This window comes from Mandrillus leucophaeus, unplaced genomic scaffold, assembly GCF_000951045.1.
Source record: "Mandrillus leucophaeus isolate KB7577 unplaced genomic scaffold, Mleu.le_1.0 Scaffold119, whole genome shotgun sequence".
Taxonomy (NCBI): Eukaryota; Metazoa; Chordata; class Mammalia; order Primates; family Cercopithecidae; genus Mandrillus; species Mandrillus leucophaeus.
This window is the reverse complement of record NW_012100209.1, coordinates 1,074-13,499: the sequence shown is the minus strand read 5'-3', so window position 1 is coordinate 13,499 and position 12,426 is coordinate 1,074. Positions and strand designations below refer to the sequence as shown.

Genomic DNA, 12,426 nt, shown 5'->3' with positions numbered 1-12,426 from the left:
CACTAAGAAAGCAGATCAAGATGTGAACCCAAAACAAATAAAAAGAAAACAGATAAGATCAAAAAAATACTGGAGAAAGAACTTTCTTCAGATTTCCACAAGCCCAAGATTTTCTTCACAGAGAAAGAAAAACTATTTCTATATTAAAATATTGGGCCAGAGAAGTGTAAGAGTAAAATGGGAATTGTTTCAACTTTTCCAGGCTATTTTTCCTGTCTTTGTTCCCTCCATTCTCTCCCAAAGCCTTGCTTTTCTCAGACTTGGGATGGCTTTGCCGCATGCATGGGCCACAAGACTTGGCTTCATCCCTCTAAAGTTCAGGAAGCAAATATGGTGAGTAAGCCCCAGTCTCCAATAACTAAGAGTCATCAGCACCACCTGATCTCTACAGACATCCCCTCAATGGAAAAGTTTAAAGGCAGACATTTTCTCTACACATCTTGCTAAGTGAGCATATGCCTCTCCTTTACCCCTCCTTTACATTCCCCCAGTTCCAAGGAAGTTTCACCATGGGCCAGACTTGGGGCAACTGTCTTTTTTTTTTCCCCAGAAATCTTCTCAATCTTCTCCCTTCCCTATCCTGAAAAATTCTCTAATAGGCCAGACAGGAGTGCAATGGTGAAAAGAAAAAATGCCATAGTATTTTCATAAATGTGGGGGCTGCTGCAGAAAAACCAAGTAAGGGAAAGTGTTGCTTTGCACCTGTCATACATATTTGATACAGATGCATAGATTATGTGTTTTAAAAACTGGCATCTAATTATCAAATTAATTCCCATCAAACTCGTGAAAAATGCTTTTACTAAAGTAACTCATTTACAGTCTGTGCGATAAAATAAAGATAACCACTAAAACAGCAAAAATCTGGAACCTAGTAGTCATCCTTGGCACTAAATGAATCCCATCTGTATCTGATAATAAACCTGCCTAAAGAATTTCATCACAAGAAAAAGTTCTCAGAGAAAATGAAAGGTCTCTTGAGAAAGAAAATTAAATACAATGTTGTTCATCTAATTCAAAACAGTAAAGGTCTGCTCCAACCCTGTTACTTGAGAGGAATTTGTGAAGGCAAAGAAGGCACAAGTAATGACTGAAGAAAGTCTGGTAATTATTCTTACTAATGACAGCCTGTGAGCAGGAAACAAACAGGAGACTGAGAACAGGAGTCCACAGGGTGAGTGACCCAGGTGAGTGGTCATCCTACAAGGCAAATGACCCCAGAGGTCCCACCCCAGGGGATCCACTTAGATGCAGCAGAGCTTCCCACTAGTGGGCACAGAATGGGATATCAAGATATGGTAGGTGTGTCAAGATATGGAGCTCATGCCTAAGAGGAGCCTCAGGCGCTGGGGCCTCAGGCTAGTCATTTCTACAGAAGAGGAGCCTTATCTGTTTATATGAGATATTATCATTTATTATGGAGACCAGGTTGTGAAAAGGCATGAGAAGCACCTCATGGCTATTTCTGATCACTTAAGACCCACACTGTAAACCAATCTCCACCTGGTTTTTCTATGTTTGGTCTACACAGACCCGGGCTCCTTTACATTTCTTCATTTATCAACAGAAACAGGCATAAAGATAATGACCACCAATCCTGTGTTTATATATATAAAACAGTAATGCATGAAACTTATTAAATCTCTAACTGCTAGATAAAAAAACATATGTAATCAGATCTTGGAAATCATTAAGTATGTAAAACCAAGGAAACACAGGAAAAGCTGAATCTTCCTGTATAGACAAACTACACAGGGTATGTAAAATATTATTTATCTTACTATAGTACAGGTAAAGATGTTTTAAATATTATACTTTTATTTAGTCCTTTAGGGGTGTCACAACCCATCCTCCTACAAGACCATTATCTATCATTTCCAAAAAGGAAAAATACTATCCTGGGATACATTTTAATTATAGACCTTGTTCTTCCCCACACTATACATACTTGTGAAAGTTTGGCCAGAATTCTGATACGACAGCTGGAAAACTTGTTACCAAAGATCATTCATCAGATTCAGGCTGAGGGAGAAAAACTGTCAGAAAATCCTGCAAGACATAAAGTCCTTTACTTGGTCCCTCAGTGGGATGTGATATGGTGCTAGGGTTAGACAGTGGAGCTCTAGTCATTACTGTATTATTTGTTTACACATTATGAAAAGTATCATTCTGAACATTTTTAAACATCTACAAATCAAGTTCTCTTTTTTTACATTTTATAGAGGAAGTATGTTTCTCCCTAGTGAATAATAAGTATTACCTAATAAGTAAATATAATAATATAATAATAAAATCAATAAGTATTACCTAGTGGCTGATTCCTTATCTAGCTTTGCCATTCACGGCAATCAAGTCTACACAAGTTTAAATACCTACTAAATAAATGTAAATACTTATTAAATAAAATATCAAACTTGTGTAGCGAAGGGGGAAAAAAAAGTTCCTGTTTAAGCAAAAGGGATACTCTGACTATTTCTATTGTTTTGAAGGACTACAAACAAAAGCAGAAAAACCTTCACTTGCAAATGTTGGCACTACTAAGGAGTGGATTTTTAAAATATAGCTTGTTATGGGGTTAAATGATACTAGAAAATGGATAAACTATTAAACTGGATAAGCCCTCCTTTTGGTCCTCATTCTTTTGCTCACAAAGTCTAAGACAGCACGTGATTGGCCCTTCATCTCACATTGTAAATTCCCAAATGAGATCATTGTTAAATAGGTGGTCATAGGAAAGGACGCTTCACTGCAGGGTTTGAATCTGGATTCCTATAGTAAACATTATTTCAAAGAAGAGAATATTGAATAGAGAATCTAAAAAACTGCACCTGAATCAAGAATGTGCTAGTTACAAAAAATTTATAAAGTTAATTGAGGCCAGGCATGACAGCTCACTCAGCACCTTGGGAGGCTGAGTTGGGTAGATCAACTGAGATCGGGAGTTCGAGACCAGCCTGGCCAACATGGTAAAACCCTGTCTCTACTAAGAAAAAAAAAAATTAGCTGGGCATGGTGATGCATGCTTGTAATCCCAGCTACTTGAGAGGCTGAGGCACAAGAATCACTTGAACCCAGGAGGTGGAGGTTGCAGTGAGCTGAGATCACACCACTGCACTCCAGCCCAGGCAACAGAGCAAGACTATGTTTCAAAAAACAAAATAAAATAAAATAAATTAAAAAAAAAAAGAGAGATAATAAAGATGAGAAAAACAAAGTGATAAGTACTATATCACATCAGTATTTGTCCCGTATTCTAATGAAGAGCAGTGATTAGACTTCTGATAAAGTGTCAAATTCAAAGAAATAACTTTTGCTTCAAAGCACAGAGTACAGGTTACAAAATACAACCAGGAAACATATCATATTCATTAATAGTGTAAGAACCAAAACAAATTATATTCAGTGGAGTTTAAATTACCAATATTTTAAGCATCTGCGGTAAATCTGTGTTTCCTCTAATGAACCCAAAACCTGGTTATTTGTAGTAAATCTGAAAAAAGGATCATCTAAAGTTTTAAAGAAGTAGACAATTAAAATAAATGTATACTTCTTTCATCAATTCTAAAAGAAAATGTGGCCGGGCATGGTGGCTCTCGCCTATAATCCCAACACTTTGGGAGGCTGAGGCGGGTGGATCACAAGGTCAGGAGGAGTTCAAGACCAGCCTGGCCAAAATGGTGAAACTGCATCTCTACTAAAACTACAAAAATTAGCCAGGCACGGTGGCAGGTGCCTGTAATTCCCAGCTACTCGGGAGGCTGAGGCAGGAGAATCGCTTGAACCCAGGGAACAGAAGTTGCAGTGAGCCGAGATCACGCCACTGCACTCCAGCCTGGGCAACAGAGTGAGACTCTGTCTCAAAAAAAAGAAACAAAAGAAAATACATGCACTGAAATTCCAAATTGATTTTTAAAAACTATTAACCAAAAAATAAAAACTTGAGAAGGTGGTAAGGAATAGGACATTACAGTTAGTCCTAACAAGAATGTAACAGAATAAAATGTAATAAAAGGTAAAGCAAAATTAATAAATACATCTTCACTGAGCATCTACTATGTGCCATGCATTATGTGAATAAACATTAGTAATATGATGATGCCCTCACCACCCACATGACACCATCAGCCCTGAGGAGACCCTTACTTCAATTTGGTCACTGGAGAATTTAGAAATGGCTGAGAAGAGAGTATCAAAGACAACAGAAGTGTGGAGAAAACAAGATCCACAAGGAAATGTTAACAAACAAAAAAGAACAAAAGACTAAGTTTGGTTCCCTCAGACAAAGACAAGACTGAACAGTAACTTTATAATCTTCAAGGAAACAGAGGATGTTAACCAGCTGTTCTCCAACTCCATGAGGACCAGAGCAAAGGATGTAGGCTCTAAACATGAGAATGTGAGGCTAAAAGTAAAGAAAAAAAATGATCTGACGGTGAGGGATTTCATACACAGAAATGAACTCTTTAGGGAAGTTGTAAAATCTGTTAAGTCTAATTTTTATACAGGAGAGTTATGTCCTAGTGTGCAGGTAGGCAAGAGGAATGAGCTCTGGAAAATAATACTGAGAAACTGAGCCAAGTATGCTTAATACCAATGGCAGCTAATTAAGTAAAAGCCAGTAGCTCTTCCTTGTGGCATAGCTATGTCAAGGGAACATACCACCCAAGTAAGAGAGGTGACTCATTCTAGGATCAATGACATTATTTTATTTCCTACCATATGAATGTCCCTCCAAACGTGTAGCTAACTTAGAAGCTTCCTCCTAGGCACATCTGCTATAATCCGTACTGCTTCATTTTGTTTTTTCCATCACCATTGTAGACAGTAGAAACATACTCCATTCAGTCTCTCCCTCTGAATGTTGTTTAAAAACCAGGGCAGAAGGCATAGGGTACCTATCTGAGGACTCTGAAAAGTAAACAGTAGTAGGTGGATTTGGGAAGAAGTCCAAAATTCAATGTATCACTCAAGCAGAAGTGAGTTACCATTTCCCCAACTCTAGTCTCCACCATTAATAATAATTAAAAAATAAAAACAAAAAATCTGTGACAAACGAAACATCAACATTTTAAATAAAGACAGGATCAGTCCAACTGAGTTTTCCTTTTGCCTTAGGCTGTAATATAGCTTGGCACAGCACTGTTACTGATCCCATTTTTATTTAAAAATTTGGTATTTTATTCACCATAGATTTCTTGCGTTTTTTATATTGTTGCATTAAAATGTTATTTATCTTCATTACTAAGTGTTTTAGCGCCCCTCTAAACTTTGTGATTGAGGAAGGCATCTCACTTGCCTCACCCTAATCCTGGTCCTGTCTGTGGAAATATTGTCTTCCACAAAACCAGTCCCTGGTGCCAAAAAAGTTGGGGACTGCTGATTTATATGACATTCTCGAAACCATAACACAACAATGCTGGAGAACAGATCAGTGAATGCCAGGGCTTAGGAGTTGGGGGTGGAAGAAGGGGTGAGTGTGTAAACTATAGAGGGATAGCAAAAAGGAGTTTTTAGGGGGTGTTCTGTATACTGATTGGGTTGATAGTGATTACATGAATCTATACATGTGTTAAAAATTACAGAACTGTGTGCTTTCTTAAAAAGGTCAATTTTACAGTATCATAATTTTTTAAAATAATAAAAAGGAATCAGCACTAAACTAGTTCCCATCATCTTCCCTACCTGAAAACATGTTAGATTTTATGTCATAGATATTAACAGTTAAACCACCACGAAATCTGAGGTATCTTTTCTCTTTACTCTCGTGTGCCTACAGATAAACGTTCAACTGTATTCTTCAAATATGAAGAACAACTGTTCTGGAACCTTCATAATATAGATACCACTAGGTGAATTTAGAGATGGCTGAGAAGAGTATCAAAGAACTAATTTAAGTAATTTAATCAAGTCTTATTGATGCTGGCTTAGTAGGTAAGTCCAGCTGAATTCAAGTTTCCATTTAAATGTGTATGCTGCCTGCTTTAGGAAACTCCCCAAAAAGGGTTTAAGTTTTTCAAGGTGGTCTTGTAGTCCAAATTACGAAGGCAGCAAAAAGGCAATGTTGTTTTTCACCATATTCCACTGGCATCTCTTTTCTCCAGTGATTAAAGAAAATACTCCTAGAGATAGTAGTACTAAGTGACCACTGCACTTCTTGACAGTCAAACACTGTCCTAATAAGCCATGCTAGAAGTTGGCTTTTGATCCTGGAAAAAAGATAGGGCCAGAGAAAGAAACATGTACTGGCAAATTTACACTAAAACTCCATCATTTTCTACTTACTCTCAGTTTTCCTATCAAATATTCATACATCTTGGAGGACCAAGAAACAATCAGTGTTCTGAGACTCCACCTTTCTGTTCTCAGTGAGCAAGTGCTCCACACACCTATGTTAATTAGGCATACCGTCCTATCACTTGGCTGTGGCCAAATATACATATTTTATTAAATACGAATATGTTACTCAGGCTCCCTCTAGGATATACATTGTTTAATCCTCCTTTAAAAAGTGAATTATAGTAATATTTCATTAAGCTGGTATCACGTTATTCAAAATAATACACATAATTCAAAGCAAATGCTATTCCCTAGTCAACCAGCTGCCTGATTGCTCTATAATAAAAATCAGATAATGGAAAGCTAGTTAATTCAAAGCCCATTTTTTCCATTTCCTTGTGTTTCACATTAAAGAGGTTTCACTATATTTTAGAAGGCAGATAAATGCCAAATGTAGTCTTTCAAGTTTATTTTCAGTTAGCATTTGCAGTGCTGATAGCTCAAGTTCTCCCTGTATAATGCTACTCCTTGTATGACTCTGGGCAGAGACAATGCTTGACTCCTTTATTTCTAGAAACTTATAAGGAGGTGCAATTCTGCCTGAGTTGGGACTTTATATCAGTAAAATAGATGATTATTCTATTCCCAGTAAGAAATGAAAGAACAGATGAGTTCCTCAACTCCTTCAGAGTCAAACTTTCACAGGTATAGTATCATTAATTTGTTTGAAGTGAATTCCCAGATCAGCTATATCCACATTCAAATGTAAGAACAAAGATACATTCCAAAGCCAATTCTGAGGACTTCTGGAATATCCATTAATTTGAATTATCTTTCTGCTTCCCTCCCTAAGTACCAATAACGGAGACTGACTGTAGTCTGAATGGCCAGTATGTCCCTTACACATTATAAATTAAGATAAGTAGCTAGGTTCATAAAGGGTCTATTATTTCATGGCTCTTTTTATCCATTTAGCCTTCCTCTTCAATCTCTCTGAATTTAAAACATCAATATTCTCTCTTAATAATAACACAAAAACTTTATTTGTGAAATGAAAAGTGTTAACACATTCATTTCCAGAATATACACTCTTTAAATTTATGTTATGCATAATTATGTTACATGTATAACATGTGTAATTATACATCACATACAAAATGTGATGTATAACATTTACAGCACGCCAGGCCTTTTCAATCAACTTGAAAGTGTTAGCACTTTCATTTCCAGAATATATGCTTTCTCAAACTATAGAGTTAGCCTCTTGAAAACAATGATGATTATAATATTTCAAACTGACAGAAGACACCAAATACTTCATATTTTGAGTTTTTGTTTTTAGAGAACATGGATGAGGCATGCATATTACACATTTCATTTCTCGCAGGAAAGGGATATTCTGAAAAACAAGCCATGATAGAAGGAAGTAAAAACGTAAGATTATCCTTGTTCTTTACTATCTAAAAAAATGTCTTAAAGAAAAACACATACTATCCAGAAATCAAAAATGAGGTTTTTTTCTTCCTTAAAAGACCTTTACTATCATATTTCTTATGTTAATATTAGGATTTTCAATCAACTTTAATTAATTAATATATTTATTTATTTATTTATTTATTTATTTATTTTTTGAGATGGAGTCTCACCCTGTTGCCCAGGGTGGAGTGCAGTGGCACCATCTTGGCTCACTGCAAGCTCCGCCTCCTGGGTTCATGCCATTCTCCTGCCTCAGCCTCCCGAGTAGCTGGGACTACAGGTGCCTGCCACCAGGCCTGGCTAATTTTTTGTATTTTTAGTAGAGACGGGGTATCACCATTGTTAGCCAGGATGGTCTCGATCTCCTGACCTCATGATTCGCCCGCCTTGGCCTCCCAAAGTGCTGGGATTACAGGCGTGAGCCATGGCACCCGGCTGACTGGAGCTCAAATTTTTAAAAACCACAAATTTTAAAAGGCCTACCTTGCCATTTATACAATATTAAAAGAACTGAATCTCTTAAAATATATTTTACTACCCCAAGACTTATGCGTGCATACAATACACACAAACACATGAATAAATCAAATACATAATTTTAACTTCAAAAAAGTGAAGTCTGAAGAATGTGTTTTTTATATATATATATATATTTCAAAAAACAGATTTTGATCACTCAAGTCTCTTTTCCAGAAGATCTAAAAGACATATGATATAAATTAACATTAAGGTAAAAGTACTTCTTTTCCATTCTTCTATGCCGATCAAATATTTAAAATATGCTACTTACATTGGGAACATGGTGGGAAGACCCGAGGCTGAAAAAAGTGGCTTGTTAAATTGTCGGATGTCCCATAATTTTAATGAATCGTCACCTGACAGAGGAATGAGGGGGAAAAAAGACAGAAAAGTGAATTGTGCAAAAAGAACTCGCTCCCGGTTTAGTGTCTGCTACACTTAATGTACAACTATAAGGAAGAAAGGGAAGGGGAAGGGGAGAAAGAGGGAAGAAAGAAAGGCAGAAAGAAGCTAGATACACACAAGCATGTTTTACTTTTTTAACTGTTCAGAGAGCTTGAAAACAGCAGTCGCAAGAACAGTTGAAAGCTATTTGATAATGAATTGGGCTTCCAGAAATTACTTTCCAGATAGATGCAAGCTAGAAGGAACCCTGGAGAATCTACTCTAAAGTATGATATTAGAGCAGATGGTAGTTCCCCTGTGGTGTATTTGAGCATACATTACTTCTTGAGAAGATTTTAATTTAACAGCTATCAGGACTGAAAATAGTTCAATTCACAACAGATTCCTTTTCCCACTGGTGAGTAAAGCTATCTATTAACATTAATAAGGGTGAGCCATGTGATTCCCTTCCCTCCAGTGTAATTCTACCTATAGCTATCATTCTTCACTTTGCTGGGGAGTACAGCTTTACCAAGCCATTTAAAGAATAATGAATATTTTTAAGGAATCACTTTTTGTGCTCGTTTTGGCAGCACATATACTAAGACTGGAACGATACAGAGAAGATTAGCATAGCTCCTGCACAAGCATGATGTGTAAATTTGTGAAGCATTCCATATTTATTTAAAAAATAAATTCTAAAAAATCCCTTTTTAATATTTCTATAAGGCTAATTCCTGAACAGAACAAAAGCCAAACTCATATAAATAATGTTTTTGCTGTTCTTGCTCCCCAGTGCCCACAGCTGAGACCTGCCTCAATCCCTTGGGTCCAATAAGGAATGAGAATCAGGTGCAAGTGAGGAGAATAAAGAGTTCAGTAAAAATCCCCATTTTTACAGTGAAGCTTCCTCTGAAACCCAACTTTTGGCAGGTGCACTAATCCATAACTGGCTGGACGCAGGACCTGCTTGTACTGGGAGAACTTTGTAAGGCTCACCTTTGGAATGTTACTTTATTGCTTTTAGTCTTTTTTTTTTTTTTTTGAGATGCAGTCTTGCTCTGTCACTCAGGCTGGAGTGCAGTGGCATGACCTCAGCTCACTGTAACCTCAGCCTCCAGGTTCAAGTGATTCTCGTGCCTCAGCCTCCCGAGTAGCTGGGACTACAGACATGCGCCACTACATCCAGCTAATTTTTGCATTTTTAGTAGAGACACGGTTTCATCGTGTTGTCCAGGCTTGTCTCAAACTCCTGGCCTCAAGTGATCCACCTGCCTTGGCCTCCCAAAGTGCTGGGATTACAGGTGTGGGCCACTGCACCCGGTTTGCTTTTAGTCTTTAAAAAAAGGTTACACATCCCCACAATCTTCAAATAATAAGAAAACATTAACCTGTATTAATTCCATCTAATCCAGAGGTTACGCAGCTAGCAGAAGCACCTTGTAACACCCTGAGGACTCTGCTGAATAGACTTCCATCTGCCATACTGTATACATCCAGGAAGGAAAATGATGGAATACAGTATACATGTGGTATTGACCAATTAAGTTATCCAAAAGCGTGTGTGTGTGTGTGTGTGTGTGTGTGTGAGAGATGGAAGGGAAAGGACTTACTTTTATACTAAGGGAGTAATTATCGACTGGGTAATTACTCAGTTGAGTAATTATGGGCTCACCTATTTTATCACCTGTGAAGAATTTTCAAGCTACAGTCTCCCTTTTTCCCCTCTTCTCCCCTAACTCCACCTCAGAGACTTGGATATACCATCCCAAAGATGCAAGAGTGGATATAAGAATTCCTAAGTGGCGCATTCACCATTTGAAAACTTTCCCAGGGGATTCAGATACACTCTTGGGATGAGAACCATTGTTTTAAAAAAAGAATATACAGAATTTTAATTGGGAGTCATCTCTGAACTCAAGTAGCAGGTTAGAATTGATGGACCAAAATACATATTTTGTACATATCCACATTTGCCATGTGTATCACAGAGAATTACATGTATATGTACTTTGATTTAAGTTATGCAAATGAGAGTAGTTTAGATATAATAGTAAAGTTTCCCTAAAGAGAATCTGAATGAGTTCCCAAGGGTAAAAGGACAGGGACTAGTTAAATTGAGGGGAAAGCTGTGCCACTTCTCTTGCCTCTCTCTTCACTTCCACTATCCTTTACACTGGGTTGTAGAGTCTTTCAGGAAAAGGATTCTGTCTATGATGTTTACAGTTTATACCCAGCACCTAGCATAATGTTAGCTCATAGTAGATGTTCAATATACAGTAGTCGAGTGACTGAATAAATAGCTAAATATAGCACTGTTAGATTCACCTGCCTAAAATGTAGCTCCTCCCTTGGCCTACAGAATAAAGGCTATATAAGGGCCTCTGTAGCATAGTTGCCACCTACTTACCATGCTATTAGTATTTCTTTTCTTTATGTGATATTTAAGACCCTCTGTAACATGGCTCCAGCCTACTTACCATGCTATTTTTCTCTCCCCACAAATGGGTCTATAGGAAAATTTTCAGCTATGTCCCATACTCTCCCATAATGTTGCCTTCACTATTCTCCATCTCCTTCTATCAATACACAACCTATCTATGTGATAAAGATTTAGCAAAAAATTAGGAAGCTGTACCCAAGCATATGCGTATGGATAAGTAAACTTACAATATGACCATATAGAACCATTTTTGAAAATCTCATCTAGATATAGACTTTTTAAAAAAAACTAAATTGGGTTAGTATTTGAACTGGGGAAGGAAAAAAAAAAAAGCAATGGTCAAGCAACAAATAGAAGACTTTGAAGTAACAGATACAGAATTATAAAATGGTATAGAAAGAATCTAGGTGATCATCTATAAACTTGCCAAGGTAGAAGCAAAGATCATTTTTGTGGAGGCTTCAAACTCTTATGGAATTTGAATCTAAATGAAAAACTTAGGCAAAAAATAAGTAAATATTTAAACATTTTACTTGGTAATTTTTAATACAAACAATGTTGCAAAGTTGGAAATGTATTTTAATGAAGAAATCAGACTGGCAAAGGTGCATTAACAAAAATCACAGCAAGCTTTACTAAACACTAGGGTATTATTGTCATATTTGTTAAAGATGATTGTTTTATATGGAGAAATACATCAAAAAGAAAGTTTTTAACCTACCTCCACGAGAGGCAAGGACATTACCATCATAGGAAAAAGTCACGCAAGAAGTGTCTGTGCCCGAGTCATGAGCCTGTTTATAGTGGAACTTAGGATGAACCTATTCACAAAGACAAGGAAAGTGTTAACATCTCACCTGAATTCAGAAGAGAACACTTTTGTGGCAAGAACATTTCACTTTATCATGATGAAAATGATACACACCTATAAGCAAAGTACTAATTTCATGTGATTATAACTTGCTTTAAAAAAAAAAACCAAATGGCTTTTCAAAATATCCATTTGCTTTAACAAAGAACAGAGAAGGTAAGTCCTAGCAGGAGATATTTTTCCAGATTGCCCTAGCAAGCTCTGTACAAGACAAGACTACAATAACTTCTTCATATTATGCTTATAAAGTTATTGGGTCAATTTCCTGTATTTATCTGAAAGAGCAAATATAAATCAAAATTACAAATTAGCACATTATTTATTTACCCCAAAATATTTATTGTATTCCTAGGATATGCCATACACTCTGCACATGGTTGAAGGTCTTGAACTATCCTTAATGTGCCTGTGGAATGAATAATGATAATAGTAACAGCAGCTAACCCTTATACAATGC

General features: G+C 36.8%; 1 protein-coding gene across 1 annotated transcript in view; it reads right to left on the bottom strand.

Annotated features, from left to right (window-relative positions):
- Positions 1 to 11,919, bottom strand: part of LOC105529463 (WD repeat-containing protein 70-like) — a gene marked incomplete at its 5' end in the record, with an annotated part of 53,960 nt that extends 42,041 nt beyond the window's left edge. Inside the window, 2 exons of the mRNA XM_011966622.1 lie at positions 8,543 to 8,627; positions 11,820 to 11,919. Coding sequence (XP_011822012.1) covers positions 8,543 to 8,627; positions 11,820 to 11,919 — 185 coding nt within the window. The remainder of the gene's footprint in view (positions 1 to 8,542; positions 8,628 to 11,819) is intronic.
- Between the last annotated feature and the right edge of the window lie 507 nt (positions 11,920 to 12,426).